We start from the raw sequence: 21,173 nt of genomic DNA, 5'->3' as shown, positions 1-21,173 counted from the left end.
TTAAAATTCCTCATTTATCCCCTTTCCCCCTCATATTCCTTTCTACTCTTTTTCTGGCAAAAATGAGCCTTTTCCTCTATGAGTGTTCTGCACAGGGGAAATCACCCCCCTCCAGGACCTAGCTCCACTCTTGGTTTCTCTTGTCTTCTGCTCTTTCCTGGTGCTCTTTTTGTCACTCGGGTGTGGGTAATAGAACAGCTGTGGGCTTTTGGGGACCTTTAACTGTTTTGTTTTTTCCTTTTCATTTATAAAAACAATAAACATTCAATTTCAGAGAACCAAAAATTCCACCTTCCCACCAAACACTACTAAGGGGTTTGTCTTCTGCTCCAAACCTTTTCTCTTTTTCTTTCTCTCTTGGTAATGCTTTTAAAAGCTAATGAATTTCTTTCCTCCCACTTCTCACCCTTTCCCACCCCTCTAGGTTGTTACAGAACCCCTGAGTCATACAACAAATTTCCACTGGCTATCTATTTTACTTATGTCAGTGTATATACTTCCATGCTATTCTCTCCATATACCTATGGCTAATTCATGTTTCTGTACGGCAGAAATCAACCTAATATTATAAAGCAATTATCCTTCGATTAAAAAAAATAAATTAAAAAAAATGAATTTCTTTAAATAAAGTTTTTAAAGTGTGAAAAAAAATTTATTGGCAATTCCAAGAATGGAATCTTTATTCCATGCAGTCATAGCATCACTAAGGTTTTTGCACATCTTGTTCCTTCTGCACAGATACCCTCCCCCCCTCTTTGCAGGCTCACTCTACGCTTGCTTCAGGCCTCCACTCAGACTTCACTGTCTTCCAAGAAGCCTTTGAGGGGCCCACAAATATGTTTTGATTTCCTTCAAAATCAGAAGAAAAATAATCTTTTAGGTCTAAGAACATGTTTGAATGTATAATATTAATGTATTTGTCTTTATACCAATGCAGTTGTAAAATATCATTTTAAGCATTTTTTATGGAGGAAGGGGCCCATGAAAACAAAGGATTTTGTACCAACACCTCCAAAAGTTTTAGTGTGGCCCTGCACCCATGGGCTCCCACAGATCCCTGACCTCAGGCCGGTCATTAGCACTCCCTGCACCATATAGTAACTGCTGGGCCTTTGATGGTCTCGTCCACTTGGTGGCTCAGATGATAAAGAATCTGCCTGCAATGCAGGAGACCTGGGTTCGATCCCTGGGTCAGGAAGATCCCCTGGAGAAGGAAATGGCAACCCACTCCAGTATTGTTGCCTGGAGAATTCCATGGACAGAGGAGCTTGGTGGGCTACAGTCCATGGGGGTCACAGAGAGTAGGACACGACTGAGAAACTAACAACTGTCAACTGCCCAGTTGACAGGCCTGGAAGGGCAGTGTCTGCTGTGGTCCCCATTACATCCGCAGTGCCTAGAATACAGCCTGGTCTTTGGTGGATTCTCTGCAAACATTGGTAGGTGAATGAATGAATGAGTGTTCTGAGCTTACTCAAATAGAGTTACAAACCCAGTAAAGATAAGGATGCAGGTCCTACCTGGCTCCACCTACCTACCTCTCACCTGGTGTACTGTCTGTCTTAGTACAAATACTAGGTATGTGTGACCTGAGGAAACTCACTTAATCTCTCTAAATCTCTGTATTGCCATCCACAAATTGGGAGCAATAGTAGTACCTACCTTATTAGGTTCTTGGAAGAAGGAAATGAAAGAACATACTACCTGTGAGAATCTTAGAACAGCTCCTGTTTTATAGTAAGCACTCAATAATTATTACCTACTATTATCATTGTTTTATGGCCAATACCTCTCCCAGAACTATTTTTTATTTACGAATCAGCTCTTGGAAAAGAGAAGAAATTACTTACCTCTAACCCTAACCACCAGGCTTCTCAGGTGGCTCAGTGGTAAAGAACCCGCCTGCCAATGCAGGACACATAAGAGACACAGGTTCGATTCCTGGATTGGAAAGATTCCCTGGAGGAAGGCATGGCAACCCACTCCAGTATTTCTTGCCTAGAGAATCCCATGGACAGAGGAGCCTGGCGGGTTACAGTCCATAGGGTCACACAGAGTCAGACATGACTGAAAGTGACTTAGCACACACGCACATACACAACCCTAACCACCACCCCTGCCCCAACAATGACTTTCTTTAATGGCAGAATTTCAGGCCGTGTAGGAAAAGATTATCAGAAGCAAACAGATTGTCTCATAGCTTCAAATCATCTTCTATGGTCTCCACCTGGGTAGTTTATCAGGTTGAGGGAGGGGCAAGACCTACCACAGGGGAAAAGGCCTAGATGTTGGCATCTATCAGATTGGGTTCTGTCCTAGCTTAGGGTGTTGTAACAGAAGACCATAGACTAGGTGAGCTAAAAACAAAATTGTATTTCTCACAGTTCTGGAAGCTGGGAAATCCAAACTCAAGGTGCTAGCCAATTGATTCCTAGTGAAGTCTCTCTTCCTGGTTTGCAGACAGCCATCTCCTCATGGTCTCCTTGAGGTGATGGAGAACAGAGAGGGAGCAAGTTATCTCAGGCCTCTTCTTATAAGGTCACTAATCCCATTCATGAGGGCTTCACCCTCATGACCTGGTTACCTCTCAAAGGCCTCACCTCCTAATACCATCACATTAGGGATTAGGGTTTCAACACATATGAATGAGGTGCAAGAGAGGGGCAAACATGCAGTTCACAACAGGTTCAAATCCTGAATCCAACCCTTCCAACACTAACCTGCAAGCTTCTAATTTCTGAGTTGGAAAATTGTGGAGACACAGAGGCTCCGAAACTCCTACTAGGAGTTTGCTAGGGATGCACTGCCTGCCTAGCACTCTCCTATATGACCCCAGGATCTCTCAGTCCCTTCTCCTCAATGCCAGCTCTCACCCATGTACCCCACTCGGGCTCCTCTCACTCCACTGCCTAGGGGTACTCTGCTCCATACCCCACAGGGGTCTTTTCTCACCCCAAGGCCCACTTGACCCCTGCAACTCAGGGTTCCCCCCCAGAGCAGAGCCTGCCCATACCCGGTCCTGCCAGCCCCCCACAAGCACTCAGCACCTTTTCTTCCTCCCCGGATCTCTCCTGCCCCACTGCAGGGCCTGTCCAGCCCTCTCTTGCGCTGCCCATCACAGCGACTCCTGGATCGTGTGGTCCGGCGCTATGCAGAGGTGGCTGACGCTGGCAGCATTTTCATGGACCACTTCACGGACCGGGACAAGCTGCGTCTCCTCTACACGTTAGCAGTCAACACGCATCCTGTCCTTCTACAGGTATGCAGTGACCCTGCCCTGGAAAGCCCGTCCAGGGAGGGGATTCACATCTGGCTCTGAGGGGGTAGGCCCTGGGTTGAGCTTTCTCTCCCATCACTGGACACCTTGGGGCCACCAGTCCATGTTATAACAGAACCTCTGTGGCACTCAGTAAAAATGTGTTGTTGTTTTAGAGGAAAGAAGTGTGGGAGCGGGGGGGGGGGGGAGGGGCACAGCTAGGAGTGGACATTTCATGGCCAGAGAAAGCCTGGAAGGGCTTTGTGGAGGAGGGCAATTTTGACCAGGTGTCTTAAAGATTGGGAAAGGTGTGAGCAAGCTCAGGAAGTGGGGAAAAACCAAAGGATGACCCACTCAGAGGTGTGCTATGCAGCTGTGCTTGGAAAAGATTCAAGGATGGAAGTAACCTAAACCTCCATCAAAAAGGGAATGGTCAAATAGGTAAGGATGCTCTAGAACACTGGTCAACAAGGCAGGCGTGCTGGTCCCTGCCTTCATGCAGCTTTCAGTCCAGTGATAGAGATAGTTCTTAACAAGTCAACATCTATAGGACACCCATTTCTCCCCGATCCCAAGAGTCAGGACACTTACTTAATGGGCACAAAGGAAACTAGGAAATGGGAGGGAGTAGCAGATTAAGGAGGGAGGAAGAGAGAGGAGAGGAGGAAAAGAAAAAGGAAGAAGAATAAGAGGCAGTGGGAGAGGAAGAGAGGGAGGGGAAAGAGAAGAAGAGAAAGAAGAGGAGAGGGAGAAGGGGCAGGGGGAGGAGGACGTGGAGGAAGAAGAAGCACCATAACAATTAATAATGATTAGTATTGTTATTAAGTATATTGTAATTATTTATTATATAATATAGTGATATTGATGATTATAATAATTGTATATTATATCAATATTATGATTGATATATTACTATTATATTTTAATTATTTATAGTGTGCTAATATTAATACTTATAATTAATTATTATTTTGTATTATGATGATTTGTATTATAATTATTTATAATATATTTTATCCTGATTATACTAATATAGTATAATATATACCATTATATAATATATATTAGTGTATAACATACTAATATATAATTATTTCTTCTATATAAATTATTATATAGTATATATTTTATATACTAATATTATATATAATATATATATTATAACTATGAGATATTACATAAGATAATTATATATGATATAGTAATTATATATTATTGGCCAAAGGATGATGCCTAAGTACATAATAACAACTCATTTCTTGGCATTGTGTGTTGTACATCATGATCTCATTTAATGCTCAGGACAAACCCCACAGGGATATTACTATGGTCCCCTCTTTCACATAAGGTAAGTGGAGCTCAGAGCAGTGAAGTGACTTGGTCACAGTACCTTAGCCAGTGTCAGCAATGAAACCCAAACCCAGAGCTGTCTGATGTCAGAGTCCATGCCCGTTCTGCTAAAAGCCACCTGGTAATGTTAGCATTGGGCTTCCCTTGTGGCTCAGCTGGTAAAATCTGTCGGCAATGTGGGAGACCTGGGTTTGATCCCTGGGTTGGGAAGATCCCCCTGGAGAAGGGAAAGGCTACCCACTCCAGTATTCTGGCCTAGAGAATTCCATGGACTCTATAGTCCATGGAGTCCCCTCGAGAAGGAAATGGCAACCCACTCCAGTATTCTTGCCTGGAAAATTCCATGGACAGAGGAGCCTGGTAGGCTACAGTCCATGGGGTCGCAAAGAGTCAGACACGACTGAGCAACTTCACTAACTAACTAACTAATGTTGGCATTTCAAATCCTAGAGGAGAAGAAGGAATTGCTGGTTCCTGCACCCTCAGAGGTCTTCTTCTCTCGTTGTACTACTGTTGGTGGCTGAGGCAGATGATCTGACTACTTCCAGCCCTAGCTCCTGACAAGCCTGAAACACAGAGATGACTCCATGGTTGCATATTTAGACATTGCCAGGGGACTGGGGACCTTCCTCTGTGGCACACAGTGGGAGAGGTCCCGATGGACAGAGAAAACAAGAAAAGGTTTCACAACGTGGCAAGTGGGCTAAAATGGCAGGAGGCCACAGAACATCATCAGAAAGGGGGATGACTTTGTTTTTTTAAAGAAGGAAAATAAGAGGAAAAGTGCCAAGTATTTATAGTTTCTGTCATTTCTCCCATAAAGAAACACCATTCTAGATATAGCTGCCTCAATAAATAGTCAGAAAAAAAAGACAAGCCAGGATTCTCTCCTCCTTTTTTTTTCCTTATTGAGATATAGTTAATTTATAATGTTGTGTTAGTTTCAAATATATGGCAAAGTGATTCAGTTATATATATATATATATATATATATATATATATATATATATATATATAGGCAGGTAGCACAGTGGTAAAGAATCCGCCTGCCAGTACAGGAGATGCAAGTCATGCAGGTTCAATCCCTGGATCAGGAAGATCCCCTGGAGTAGGAAATGGCAACCCACTCCAGTATTCTTGCCTGGAGAATTCCATAGACAGAGGCGCCTGAAGTACTATGGGGTTGCAAAGAGTCAGACACGACTGAGTGTACACACACATGCGCACATGCATGACAGAGCATGCACACACACGTGTTTCTTTTTCAGATCCTTTTCCTTTATATGTTGTTACAAAATATTGAGTAGCGTTCCCTGTGCTATACAGCAAGTCCTTGTTGGATATCTGTTTTATATATATACTAATGTGTATGTTAATCTCATACTCCTGGAGCCCTCACAAGGAGACAGAGGAAATTGGCTGGAGCTTTGTGCTTCCCTGGACCAGTGTTAGGCTGTCAGAACATTCCAGTCGGTTGTGGAGTCTCTGTGAATATGTAATTATCCTAGCCAGGCAGATTCTTCCAGGGCCCGTGCAGTGGTTCCCAAAACTTTTTACCCAAGGGTCATCTTCATAATTTTTGCCCTATCCCAGAACTTACTAACTGCACTGTTATTTTTTAAAATATTTTTCTTTAAATCAGTCTTAAGTTGACCCTTTTCCCCTCCATAGCCTCTTCCTAAGCAGACATATCTGTGAAATCTGAAATGCTAGTCATATTTTTTCAAATATACAACTCTGAAAATAAACACATTCCCCTGACGCCTGAGTGCATGTGTGCGAACTCAGTCATATCCGGCTCTTTTGTGACCCCATGGGCTGTAGCCCACCAGGCTCCTCTGTCCATGGGATTCTCCAAGCAAGAATACTGGTGTGGGTTGCCATGCACTTCTCCAGGGGATCTTCCTAACCCAGGGATCGAACCCACGTCTCCTGTGTCTCCTACATTGAAGATGGGTTCTTTACCACTGAGCCATTGAGGAAGCCCCCTTGACGCCTGAATACCCTCTAAAATCATGGCAAGTGCATCGGCACTCTCTTACCTCACTTGGGGCAACTATGTTGAAATATAACCCACCATATGGAAAGAAGAGCTTCTTTTATGAATCCTTCCATCAAGAATAGAATAATCACTGGTAAGGGGTGGTGGGGTAGCAAGGAATTGCCATGTTCCAAGAGGTATAAACAAGGTTAAGAGATGCTTTGCTGGTGTCTTGAGACAGTAGGTACCTACATAAGGCTGATTTTTCTGTGTGCTCTTGGTGAGAGAGAGGAGGGAGGAGAAGGGGAGGGATAGAGAAAGGGAGAGAGCTGCCTCCAGGAGTTTTTTCTCTCTAATCCTTTCATCTTTCCTCCTCTTGGCTTGGCAGATCTTCCCGGGTGCTGAGGGTTGGCCGCTTCCCAAGTACCTGGGCTCCTGTGGTAGATTTCTGGTCAGTACCAGCACCAGTCCGCTGCAGGAATTCTATAATGCGCCCCCAGACCAGGCAGCCGACCTGGCCTACCAGCTCCTGGGTGTCCTGGAATCTCTGAGGAGCAATGATTTGAACTACTTCTTCTACTTCACCCACGTGGATGCAGGCATGTTTGGCATCTTCAACAACGGGCATCTGTTCATCCGGGACGCCAGTGCGCTGGGCGTGATCGACAGGCAGGAAGGTACCCAGCATGGGTCTGGCTGAGCAGCTGTCAGAGGGGAAGTCGGGGTGACAGGAGTTGGGGGGGTGGTGATGGGTGGTGGAGGAGGGGTGTCACATCACTGGGCTTGACCAGTGTATCATATTGAGAGCAGCCCAGGTTTGGGAAGAGGAAGGGTCCCTCTCCCCCTTTTAAGTCTCTGCTCCAGTGCCAAAGCAGAGTTGGACTTGACCTTGTTAATGCAGGAGAGGAAGATTTGCGTGGTGGTCACGGCGGTATGGCCCCAGCGGCACCCTCTGTGGGCACTGCCATTGCCCAACATGGTCTGTGTGGTGCAGGGACCTGCCCAGCCCCTTCTCACACACAGAGAACCCCTCCACCCCACATCCAGCTCCCCTTCAGAGCTTCTCCCATCAATGCTTTTAGCCTTTATCTGAACAATCTGGCAGATTCACTGGTACATTTCACAATCCATTTGGGTCCCTTTGTTTGTGTAAGGGCTTCCCTGGTGGCTCAGATGGTAAAGAATCTGCCTGCTGTGCAGGAGACCTGGGTTCGATCCCTGGGTAGGAAATATCCCCTGGAGAAGTGCGTGGCAACCCACTCCAGTATTCTTGCCTGGAGAATCCCATGGACAGAGGAGCCCGGTGGGCTGCAGTCCATGAGGTCGCAAAGAGTCTTCAAGTTGAAAAGCATGGCACCAACTGAGGTGTATGAGTGAACTGTGTTTCTCATGATGTGCACAGGTTCAGCCGGGGTTCTAGAACCTTTTGAACACCCCAGTCCTTAATGGTGACCAGATATTATGAGCCCTGTAGTAGGACAGAGGATTTTAATCTCAAATTTCTGATTTTATTCATATGAGAAGGCCTACAAAGATAGACCAATTAAGCCACACTTACTCCTTTCCTGATTTGCCTTTATTAAGAAGAATCAAATGAGAAGAAATGAGGATGATTCCAGAATATTCAGAGATGTGACTCACTGAATGTCAGTCCCACGCTAATCAGTTGAAGGCATACTCTGAATTACCTGTTCTTTCTCCCGACTTTGTGTTTAAATAGAAAAAATGGAACTGGTCTGAGGAATCTCCTCAGTGTTCCCTAATTCAGGAGTAATCATGGGAGAATCACAGCATGTATGTCTGCCTTACACCTGTTGTTCAGTCATTCAGTCATGTCCAACTCTTTGCAACCCCAGGGACTGCAGCAAACCGGGCTTCCCTGTCCTTCACCATCTCCCAGAGCTTGCTCAAACTCATGTCCATTGAGTCCGTGATACCATCCAACCATCTCATCCTCTGTCATCCCCTTCTCCTTCTGTCTTCAATCTTTCCCAGCATCAGGGTCTTTTCAAATGAGTCAGCTCTTCGCATCAGGTGGCTAAAGTATTTGAGTTTCAGCTTCAGCGTCAGTCCTTCCAATGAATATTCAGGAATGATTTCCTTTAGGATGGACTGGTTGGATTTTCTTGCAGTCTGAGGAACTCTCAAGAGTCTTCCCAGAGTCTTATAATTAGAAGGCCAAGTTCTGGTACAGAGAAGTGCATTTCCCTGGCCAGCTCATCTTATTTTAGCAGAAGGAGCTCCCCCACCCAGGGTTCTCAACAGGGGCTGTCGTGTCCCTGAACCCTAAACCTCCTGGGGACTGGAGATGCTAGGAGCCTGAACCACTTTGCTCAGCAGTTCTCATTAGGGGCACCTCCCCCCACCCCCCCCAGGGAACAGGGGCTATCACGTGTATAACATCTTCCATCTCTTTTGTAGGCAGCCAAGCAGCCTCCAGGGCAGGAGACGATAAAGACATCTTCAGCTGCCTGGTCTCTGGCTGCCAGACCGAGCTGCCCTCCTGTGACACCATCCCTGAGAAGCAGAACCTGGTGCTGGTGTGCAGCCAGGTGTTGCCCCTGCTTCTCCAGGCCAAGTTCCCATCCCCAATGCGGGAGGAGATTGATGCCGAGCTCACTCGCTGTGCAGACGGAACCCGGCCAGACCCGGAGGTCCTCGGGGCTGCCAGCCGGCTGAAGGACATCTTGAGACCCCTGAGAACCTGTGACCCCAGATTCGCCTACCGCTACCCAGACTGCAAGTATAATGATAAGTTCTGAGGGGCTGGAGCCTTGCCGACCCACATCCTTGGAACTTCCACTGCCCACTCGGCTCACTGCATCGTTGAAAGAAGCTGCTCCCTTTTAGCCATTGGGAGAAAGGCACTTTGGTGTCCCAGAGACAGAGGAACATGCCAACCACCAGAGGACAGTTGGGCCAGAGGGTGGTGTGACTGCTACCTGCCCCCTCCACCCCTAGCTGGGACATCATAGAAGAGCCCAGGGTTGGGCATTGGAAGACCCGGGTGTGGACACTCACTCAACCTCTCTGAGCCTCAATTTTCTCTCTTCTCCACAAGACTCTTGAGTTAGTGAAAAATGCCAGAGATGTGAAGGGCCCAGGACACACACTTCCTACTCCCAGCCCAGTTGGTTACAAAGAATGTTCCAGAAGCACGCATGCACAGGCAGGGCAAATGAGACAGAGCCATGGAGGTCAAAAGAGTGACATGGAGGAAAGACTCGGCCCCAGTGCTAGCCCTCCTGCCACACTCCCCATACTGCCATGGGGTGAGGAGACTGCAGGCCAAGGGGACACGGGGACAGGAGGCACTTAATGGCGTGGGAAGGAGGCAGGGATAAGAAGAGAAGAGTGCTGGGCTGGGGGCCAACATGTTTGGCCACATCCTCTGAGAACCAGATCTCAAGACAGGATTAAGTGGGCAAGGATTGTATTGAGGAAGATGGCTGCGTGGGAGGAAAGGAGGGGGGAGCCAAAGACCATGGGGAGAACCATGAGGCCAGGCTGGAAGGCTGATGCCTCCTCCCCCAAGTGAAGGCAAGAAGATCAGGTGAGAGCATCCCAGATTCCCCTCTGCTCAACCAACATAAGATTCAGCAGGGCTGTCAGGGTGTCCTTGAGGTAAAGCCAGTCATCAGAGGAGCTTCCCAAGGATGGACGGCCCTTATATTCCTGCTACAGGGAACAGTCCATGGGAAGCGTGGCCTTAGCCCAACCACAAAGATGGATTTCAAAGCACAGTGCAGGGCACTTAGCCAGTTGAGCTCCCTGGAGCAGGAGGTCTGTGAGTAGAACATTCTTCGTAGCCATAGCAGGGGACCAGGGCCAGGTCTCTCTACATAACGGCCTCCAGGGCAGGACTCTAAGGAGTCTGAGAATTTTCATTCAAACTTGGCCTTATGGGTCATTCTAAAAATACTTTTTCAAGGTCAGCCAACAGAATATATTTTATTCAGCAGCTTGCTTGTTTTATACCTTTCAAATGACTAGCCACGTGGTATGTGGGTTTCCATTTATCCTCTTGCCCAGGCCGCAAACATTAATGGGGGTTCCTTGGATGTTTGCCCAGTCTCCCTGCCTGCCCCCTACCCTCAGAGACCTCCCAGTTGGCCTCCTCTTTCCTACCTCTGAGTCACCACCTTTAAGATAAAATGCCTGGTGTGATAGGCTTCATGCAGCAGATGTGGAAACTGAGGCCCAGGGAGGCAGAGTGACTTGCCAGGATAGTTTCAGAACTCCAGCGACCAGTCCAGGCTCTCCTCTTGCCTTCCCTTTCAGCCTTGTGTGTGCATGCTAAGTTGCTTCTGTCGTGTCTGACTCTTTGCAAGCCTATGGGCTGTAGCCCGCCGGACTCCTCTGTCCATGGGATTCTCCAGGCAAGAATGCTGGAGTGGGTTACCATTTCCTTCTCCAGGGGATCTTCCTAACCCAGGGATCGAACCCAAGTTTCTTAGTCTTCTGCATTGGCAGGCAGGTCCTTTACCACTAGCTCCACCTGGGAAGTCCCCTTTAGCCTCTGTCCTGCCCAACTTTGGTCCCTTTGTTGACATTTAAAGATGAGCCAAGGAAAGTCATATTTTGTGGTACACTGCAATGCAGTTGGGGGTCTCCCTTTTGACTACCTCTGGGGCAACCATGACAATGAGGATGCCGAGACAAGCTTCTGGAAGGGCAGGTTTGGGCTGCCTGAGAATTTTTGACACAGTTACTTCCTGGCTTGGTCTGGAGGGTGATTGACCACCCTTCCCAACACCTTGCTTTTTTAGCCCAGTGCAACTGATCTTAAACTTCTGGTTTTCAGAACTTTCAGAGGATACATTTCTATTGTTTTAAGCCACCCACTTTGGAATAACTATTATAGCAGCCACAGGAGACAAACACATATCTTGAACTCATCTTAATGTCTGCTTGCAAAGAACCCAACTTGCAATACTCCCCAACTCCAGTCTATTCTGATGGATTCAAAAGCCAGACCCACCAGGAGGGAGTTATTATGTGTCCATATCCAGGTCTGAGACTTGGACCGTTCTGTTCCTCCACTTACTAAGTCCCAGGCATCTTAACTGGACCTGAGTCCTACTTGGACCCTAAGCTTTTCCTGACAGCCCAGTCCCCATCAAGCCCTTTCTGAATCCCTCCTCTGTACCCTTGAACCCCAAGTCTGTGCCCATATGAGGCTAATCCCAAGGGTATTCCAGAGAGATATATGCCTCTCCTTCCCATCCAGCTGGGCACTCTTTGAAGGTGGCAGTGGCACAGAGCTCTTTGTGTTCCCTGTTACAACCAGCACCAGGCTGGGCACAGAACAAGTGCTCAGAAAATGTTCTTGCTAAGAATAATGACTATGTTTTTCAACCCTTTTTGTTTGGTGTTTTTCATACACCATGTGCTCTAAACTGATTATTTGTGTCCCCCTCCAAAATTCATAGGTTGAGATCTTAACTCCCAATGTGATGGTATTTGGGAGTAGAGTTTTGAGGAGTTAACTATTAATAGGTCATGAGGGTGGAGCCTTCAAGAATGGGGTGAGTGTCCTTATAAACGAGACCCTAGAGAGCTCCATCACTCCTGCCTTGTGGGGACACAGCAGGAAGATCCAGTACTGGCTGTGAACCAAGAAGCTTGTTCTCAGCAGACATCAAATCTGCTAGCGCCATGATCTTAGACTTCCCAACCACCAGAACTGTGAGAAATAATTACTGGTTATAAACCACTTAGTCTGTGGTATTGTTATAGCAGCCAGAATAGACAAAGACCAGCATGCTGGACATATACAGGATATAGCCGCTTCCTCAAGAATAGCTCTTTCCCCTCAACAGCCGGGAGACAAGTGAATCAACACTCTAGACACTTCAGTCAGAATAAAATCATTGTAGTGGAATCTGATTGGAAACAGTAGAGTATTTTTCTGGGTTTCATCAGCCACTGTCTTTTTGCCTGCAGAACCAGCTACATAATTTGTGGGGCCCAGTGCAAAATGGAAACATGGGGCCTCCTGTCATTGAGAAATGCAAGATGGTACCAGCAGAGCGTTAAACTAAGTGCAGGTCCTGTGTAACTCTATGTTGCATGCCCACGCAGCCAGCTCTGAGTGCCTGAGAATGCTGATTAACCTCTGTGTGGTAGGTTCTTGGGATTTACTGGGGTCTCACTTGACCTCCACAACTGAAAGAAGTATCTGTGGAACCAGAGGTGATATAAAATATTTAGTAACCATCATGGCAAAGTGCGTGTTAGTCGCTCAGTTGAGTACTCATGGCCTATAGCCCACCAGGCTCCTCTGTCCATGGAATTCTCCAGGCAAGAATCCTGAAGTGGATTGCCATTTCCTCCTCCAGGTGATCTTCTGGACCCAGCGATTGAACCTGGGTCTCCTGCACTGCAGGCAGATTCTTTACTGTCTGAGCCTCCAGGGAAGCCTTATCATGGCAAAGGAACTGACCTAGGAGAACAGACACCATTGGCTTCAGTTGTCAGGTCAGCATCCCCACAGCCCTGTGGGCAAGTCCTACTTTTCAAACAAGGAAGTTGGTTCAGCAATTTGCTCAAGGCAACAATTTTCAGGTCTCCTACTTTCCTAGTCCTCTCGTGTAGCATCTGACTTCTGCTGATAAGCAATTGCAGGAGCCTCAGTGTTTCCTCTAGAGTTCAAATAAATACTTTGTGGGATTTGTGTTCATTTTGGAAAAAAGTAGAGCCCTGGAATCAGACAGACCCGGTTTCAAATCATGACTCTGCTTGTTACTCGGTAACCTTGGGCAAGTTGCTTAATCTCTCCAAGTCTCACTTTCCTCATCCATAAAATGGTGAGGAAAAGATTTACCTTCATAGGGTTTTATTATCCCATTTAAATAACTGATTGTTTCTCAAGGGCCTGGCGCATGTGGGCATTCTGTATCTTATGGCCTTTCCTTAGGAAAGGGCAGAGGGTTTCCTGAGAGAAAGCGCTCCTCACACAGCCAAAGTGAGTGCTGTAGCCTCTTGGGAGGGATTTTGACCTCTGTCCCAAGGCTCTGCTCCAGACCAGAGGAATCATGAGGGTGCTGCAGGCTGCCAGACAGTGTGACAGGGGCCATTTTTCTTCCCTCTCACTCTCCAGACTCTGGGTTGATCTTGAAAAGTAGCTGGGAAGCCACTACACTCACCTCCCCAGCCTGGCCCTCCACCAGGCTCAGGAGAGAGTCCTCCTCAAGCAGGTAATTCTGGGGGCCTTGGGAAGTCCATCCATACTCAGGAAATTCAAGTACACTCTTGGCCCATTGAAAGCTCCTGGCTCACTGCCTATGCATGGTGATATGGCTTTTCTGCCCACTTCAGGCCTGTTGTCCACAAATAATGGCACAGCTGAGCTCACATGCACACAGGTATACTCTGGTCTGTCCGCAACAACTTTGTGTCATTGTTTAAAAGTGGCTGTGACTGTGGGCTGTGAGGGAGGGTTAACACCCAGGCAGGGGGCCCCAAATGTGCAGATATAATGACCCTCCATGAAGGCAACTTAAAGGAATAGGCCAGCAAAGGGGAACTGAGCAACCAGGGGCCCGCCTATTGGAGCTCATCCTAGAAGCAGACGAGAGGGAGAAACCCCAGCCCACTAGCGTGACCAGGGCATCATCTCAGGCCTGAGCTGCCTGTGGAGTCAATGTGGCCCCGCAGACAGAGTGGCGGCTCTGGAAGCTGAGTCATCTGCCTTCAGATCTTGTGCCAACCCCTCTCATGAAACTCAGTGCCTCAAAGTAATTGATTGCAGCATTGTTCATAATTGCAAATATCAAAAACAACTTCAGTGCCACGGGAGAGTGGTTGAATACACTGCAGCACACATCCACACAAAGGAGTGCTATGCAGCTCTACAAATAAATAAGGAAGATCTCTAGGAACTGATAGAGTGATTTTCAAGCTATACTATGAAGCGAGAAAAAAAAAGCACAGAGGTATGTTTATAGAATGCTACTTTTCATGTAAGAAAAATATACAAGAAAACATTTATGTGTCTGCTCACCTGTGATGCAAGAAAAGATACAAATACACACACACACACACACACACGTGTGTGTATATAAATATATATATATTTATATATAAATATAAAGAATAAACCAGAAGCTAATGAGATTGGTTCCCTACAGGGAATGGATGTCAATGGAGTGGAAAGAAGAGAGGAATGGAATGAGCCGAAGGGATGAAAAGGGAGTGAAACTTCTCTGAGTGTACCTTTTTTTTTAGAATCATGAGACTACCTCACACAATCCACAAACAAAGAATCAAAATCAGCCAGGATGTGGGTTGAACTAAAATGAAATACAAAGAATAACAAATGGACACAACTGTATTTAAAAAAAAGAATAAAATAACTACACAGAGAAACTAACCTAGGTAACTTGGAAAGTAAGCCTTTTGACTACAAGATGACAAACAAGAAGTCTACACACACTTTAAAATGGTTAATTTTATAGTATGTGAATTCTACCTCAATTTAAAAAGAGGGGGGGAAATCCATTCACAAAAACTGTGCTCTGGTTAGTGAATATTTTTTCTATGAGAATCTGGGTTAGCAGTTCTGAAACTACTTTGTCTTGAGCAAGTATTGCTTGGAAAAAGAGTTACAAGTCAGGAAATACAGAATTTTGTGCTCCTTCCAATTTTGAATGTTGTGATGTTAGATTGGAATTGGAAGTATCACTATGAACTCACGATTTATTTTTTCTGGCATGTAGGATCTTAGTTCCCCCCACCAAGGATCAAAGTCAAGCCCCCTGAAGTGCAAGTGTGGAGTTTTAACCCCTGAACCACCAGGGAAGTCCCTGAACTCAGGATTTTTTAGGTATATATACACAGATGGATAGATATAGGGATAGAGATGTGAGTGTAGAGAACTGTATAGAAATATATTTCCTAGCTTTATTCTCTGAGATGGCCTATAAGCAGTGACACTCCAGTACATAGTGCCTAGGTCTTGGTTTCTTCAGTAAGAGAAACCAGAGCTCTTTGGAGAAATGGCTGATTCTGAGACTAGATAGGGAAAGTACAAGATGAGCCTGTAATACTTTTGTGCTGTCAGAAAGGGAGGATGTGCTAAAAAAAAATATGGGGGCATGTTAAAAGGACACAGGGACCAACTTGAAGGGGCTCCCATAGCCAAATTTGGGACAATTTGAATATTAAATAAGTAATGATAGAAATAATCCATAGAATAAAATCAATTCTTATGAGATCATACTGATATAAATAAATAACCAGATAAGTAAATAAATGGGAAAGGCAAAAGCTCTTCCTTACAGTAGAATTCCAACTAATAGATGCAGAAGAAGTAATGCAAGTGGAAAATCACCACTTGGCAATCACCAGATTAATGATTGAAGGCAGGAATCCTCAGTGGGGGCTGAAACTGGTTGATCAAAGTTGGAAGAAACAGGATGCTTGCATCATCTCAAAGTTATCTTGCCACAACATACCCATTAATTACAAAGAGAAAAAAAAACAGTAAATTTATGCTTGAAGAAACCTGGCAGACACTACTGTAACCAAGTCATCAAGGTCAACGTCACTTGTCATAAGTCACATAAACATCAGGTACCCTCTGATATGATGCGCTGAGAAGGGTAGTTTTGCCCCAAATGCAAAACCTCAATTGACTCATGAGATAACATCAAACAAATTGAGGGACAACCTACAACTAGCCATGAGAGACAAGGAAAGAGTGAGGAATTATCATGGATTGCCGGTGACTAAGGAGACAGGAGAACTACATACAACGAGGGGGCCTAGGTTGGATCCTGGAGCAGAAAAAGGACATCAGCAGTGACAACACTCACCAGCCCAAACTCAGCAGCAACAGAGCTGTAGTTGAACCAGTTGAATTTACTGCTCATCAAAGCAAAGGAGAACGGGCAGCATGGAGCAACATGAGGTGTCTCAGTAAGAGGGGGTTAGAAAGGACTTAGAGATTTGGGCTTATTAAGTGATTTGGGGGAGAATTCAAGAAAGCAGAGCTTTGCTTTAGATGGAACACTGTCAGGAACAGGGGGTAAATCCATGATTGCACACCTCAGTAAATCTTATCTTTAAAGCAGGAAGAATGGCGCAGGGTAACTGTAGTTAGGAAAGCAGCAGTCACTCACAGTAGCCAGGACGGGGTGTATTTGTCATTTTTATTTAAACAATGTTCATGATGTTGTTTGTGTTCAGACCTGAATGGCCTTGTTTTTTGTCTTGATTCACCATTGTCACAGAGTGGCCTTGTTTAACGTTAGGGATCTGAGAAATGCTTTAGGTTCAAGGAGAATGCGAAGGCCCAGCTACTGTGGGCCACGTTTCTCTTTCTCAGTGGGACAACTGGTGAAATTCTAAGATCTAATTAGTACATAGAATTTTATCAGTGTTCCTCTCCTAGTTGCAGCAATAGTACTATGTCTATGTAAGATGTCAACATTAAGGATGTCAGATGGGGGAACTCTGTATATGATTTGGGAACATTTTTTTTTTTATTTGGGAACATTTTTGTAAGTCTAAAATTATTCTAAAATAAAAAACCAAAAAAGCAACTCAGTGTGTGAAGCAGAAATTGTTCAGCACCAGGTGAAGAAACTGCCTTGCATACTGAGGCTGTGTAATATAACACAAAAGACAAAACACAAAAGGATTACATGTGTGACAAGATGGTCCCAACTAAGAAGGGAAACTGAGTTGAATTAAAAGGAAGATTCAGATTATATGTGTGTATAACTGAGTCACTTTGTCATACAGCAGAGATTGACACAATATTGTAAATCAATTATACTTCAACAAAAGAAATAAATAAATCAGTAATAAGAAGATTCAGGTCTCCCATTTAGAGCTTACTCCAGGGTGATGCACATTGAGTAGAAGCACCATTGCACCATTTTCATTGTTCAGTTTGCCCAGCTGAATGAATATACCTGTACGAGAAGTAGGGCTGCCCCTACCACATTGGAAGGCAGTAGACCCTTGGGGCTCACATGTTCACTTCTGATTCCTTTCCTTCTACATACAAACCCTGGCGTCTCATGAAGAGAGCTGAAATCTCCCTCCTCCCACCCTACACACAGTACCCCGAGCCCCCGGCCATTTACCTGAATCCACCTTTCCATTTCATGCCCCTACCTGGAGCTTCTCTCTGAAAAAAATCATTTTTTAGGAGGAACTGTGCCAAAAGTGAGTTAATATTCCCCATGTCAAAATCACACATTTTTTGTGCTTTTAAAATAATGCTACCCAATGCAGGCAAAATTTTGGGAAAAGAGGCAAGTCATGGGAACTTGGTGAAAATATAATCCTATCAAAAAAGCAACTTGGCAATGTTCATCAAGAGCCTCAAAAGGACTGCACACTCTACCCAATAATTTCACTTCTGGGACAATATCCAAAGGAAGTAATCAAGAATGTAGAGTGATTTCTGCACAGACTGTTAAAAACCATGGATTAAACACTTGTGTAAGTGTTTGTTAGTTGCTCAGTCGTGTCCAACTCTTTGTAAAGCTATGGACTGCCCACAAGGCTCCTCTGTCCATGGGATTTCCCAGGCAAGAATACTGGAGTGGGTTGCCATTTTCTTCTCCAGGGGATCTTCCTGACCCAGGGATCAAGCCTGGGTCTCCTGCATCACAGGTGGATTCTTTACCATCTGAGCCACCAGGGAAGCAACTCCTACTAAAATGAGAGTAAGTAGAGCTTTTAATAAGTATAAACTACCACACAGGGGGAAATGAGAAAGAAGAAAAATAGAAACAAAATTTTGAAAGCTGGAAAGCAAATAACTTGGCAGGACCAAAAGAACAGAATCCTAAGCTGGCAGCAAAGGATGCTGATGACCATCCCAATTTACATCATGTGTATGTGTGCTCAGTTGCTCAGTCATATCCGACTCTTTGCCACCCAGGCTCCTGTAGCCCACCAGGCTCCTTTGTTCATGAGATCCTCCAGACAAGAGTGTTGGAGTGGGTTGCCATTTCCCTCTCCATGTGAGCTTCTTGACCCAGGGATTGAACCTGTGACTCTTAGGTTTCCTGCATTAGCAGGTGGGTTCTTTACCACTAGCACCAGTTGAGAAGCCCTTCAATTTACATCACAAAATCTCTCAAAAGGTTGAGGAATTGATGGCTCTAGATCTCTCAGAAAGAGAAGGAGAAGGCTGAAATATGGGTGAGTCTTAAAAGGCCATTTTAAGAAGCAATTGGATCCCTGTTTTCTACCCTCACCCAGACACTTCACAGCCAGGTAATGGCCAGGTAATGGCCAAGCTCCAAGCTCCAACAGATCAGAAGCTTCTTCCCTGAAGACAGTCAATCCAAGGGTTTTCAGGGACTGCAGAGAGACTACCACAGCAGGTCACCCTGAAAACTGGGGGCTCAAGGGCATGTGTGCACAGTGGCTACGCACTTCCCCCAAGGCAAGAGAACTGAAGAGTGAGCCTCATGGAAAAAGGCTAAAAGATCTCAACATTGGAAGCCCCTCAATCACCTCACCCAAGCATATGAGGTCACAGTTGGCAGACTTCATTGGCTGTTCAGAGCATCCAGTCATCTTTTTAGTTTCTCATTTCTTTCTCTTTTTTTCTAATATTATTTTTAAACCATTTAATATTTTCAGAAAAGTTGAAAGAAGAGTACAAATAACTCCCATATACCCTGTGTTCATATTCCCAACTGTTAAATTCTTCCCTATGTTTGCTTTGTCATTCTCTCCCTCTCCATCCTCCCTTTCTCCCTCTCTCGGTCTCGCTCTTCCCCTTTCTCTCTCCCCCCACTCCTTTTCTCCATTTTTTCCCTGAACACTTTTAAGGTAAATTGCAGATATGCCCCTAAATGCTTCAGAGTCTTTATCCTAAAAATAAAGTAAATGCTTATATAACCACAGTACAATTCTGAAAATCAGGGGATTAACATTGATACAACACTATTATCTACATACAGGCCTTATTCAAATTTGGTCAATTTCTCCAATAATGTCCCTCATAGAGAAAAAAATTTCTGGCCCAGGTTTATATTGCATTTAATTGGCACATCTCTCTACTCTCCTTTAATCTAGAACAGTTTCTCAGCATCTGTGTGCGTGTGTGTGTTTCATCACTTTGACATCTTTGAGGAGGAAAGGCTGTTTATTTTGTAGAACTTCCATCAATTTGGATTTGTCTGTTGTTCCCTAATGATTCGGTTTAGTTTTTTTTTCCATCTTGAGCAGAAATGCCTCAGAAGTGATGCTGTGCTCTCTTCACTTAAGCCTATTAAAAGATACAAAAGGTCAATTTGTCCTATTTTGGGTGATGTTCACTTGGTTTCTCCACTGTACATTTACTCTGTAATTGGAGAGGAAATACTTTGAGACTATGTAAATGTCCTGTATTCATCAAACTCACACATACTCATTTTAACATCCATTGATGATTCTTGCCTGAATCAATTATTACTGTGATGGTTGCCACGTGGTGATTTTTTTTTTTTTTTTTTGCTGTGCTAGCTCTTCATTGCCATGTGGGCTTCTCTACTTGTGGTACTCGGGCTCAGTGACCCTGTAGCATGCTCCCCAACCAAGGATCAAAGCAGTGTCATTAGTATTGGAAGGCAGACTCAACCATTGGACCACCAGGGAAGTTCCCAAATGGTGATTTTTTAAAATTCTATTATTCCTTTCACATTTATTAGCTGTCATTCTATTGTTTTTTTAAAAAAACTTTTCCCTCCTACTTACTTATTAATACATTTATATACATATGGACTTGGAAATTCTTATTTTATTCAATGGTTATAGTGTACTATTATCATTTATTTTGGTGATATTATTTTGGTAAAGATATTAAGAAGAGGTGGCAAGAATACACAGAAGAACTATACAAAAAAGATCTTCATGACCCAGATAACCACGATGATGTGATCACTCACCTAGAGCCAGACACCCTGGAATGCAAAGTCAAGTGGGCCTTAGGAAGCATCACTATGAACAAAGCTAGTGGAGGTGATGGAATTCCAGTTGAGCTATTTCAAATCCTAAAAGATGATGCTGTGAAAGTGCTACACTCAATATGCCAGAAAATCTGGAAAACTCAGGAGTGGCCACAGGACTGGAAAAGGTCAGTTTTCATTCCAATCCCAAAGAAAGGCAATGCCAAAGAATGTTCAAACTATGGCACAATTGCACTCATCTCACACACTAGCAAAGTAATGCTCAAAATTCTCCAAGCCAGGCTTCAACAGGATGTGAACCGTGAACTTGCAGATGTTCAAGCTGGATTTATAAAAGGTAGAGGAACCACAGATCAAATTGCCAACATCCACTGGATTATCAAAAAAGCAAGAGAGTTTCAGGAAAACATCTACTTCTGCTTTATGGACTACACCAAAGGCTTTCACTGTGTGGGATCGCAACAAACTGTGGAAAATTCTTCAAGAGATGGGGATACCGGCCCGCATGACCTGCCTAGAGAACTCTGTATGCAGGTCAAGTAGCAACAGTTAGAACTGGACGTGGAACAACAGACTGGTTCCAAATCAGGAAAGGAGTACGTCAAGGCTCTATATTATCACCCTGCTTATTTAACTTATATGCAGAGTACATCATGTGAAATGC

At 44.8% G+C, this 21,173-nt stretch overlaps 1 protein-coding gene across 1 annotated transcript in view; it reads left to right on the top strand.

Moving 5' to 3' along the window:
- Positions 1-17,134, top strand: part of DIPK2B (divergent protein kinase domain 2B) — a 44,522-nt gene extending 27,388 nt beyond the window's left edge. The window contains exons 3-5 of the mRNA XM_020877339.2: positions 3,086-3,259; positions 6,976-7,264; positions 9,009-17,134. Of these exons, the coding sequence (XP_020732998.2) occupies positions 3,086-3,259; positions 6,976-7,264; positions 9,009-9,349 (804 nt within the window). The 3' untranslated portion in view covers positions 9,350-17,134. The remainder of the gene's footprint in view (positions 1-3,085; positions 3,260-6,975; positions 7,265-9,008) is intronic.
- Positions 17,135-21,173: the final 4,039 nt, after the last annotated feature.

Source organism: Odocoileus virginianus, chromosome X (assembly GCF_023699985.2).
Source record: "Odocoileus virginianus isolate 20LAN1187 ecotype Illinois chromosome X, Ovbor_1.2, whole genome shotgun sequence".
Classification (NCBI taxonomy): Eukaryota; Metazoa; Chordata; class Mammalia; order Artiodactyla; family Cervidae; genus Odocoileus; species Odocoileus virginianus.
The sequence above is the reverse complement of the archived record's forward strand: the minus strand, read 5'-3'. Positions and strand labels throughout refer to the sequence as shown.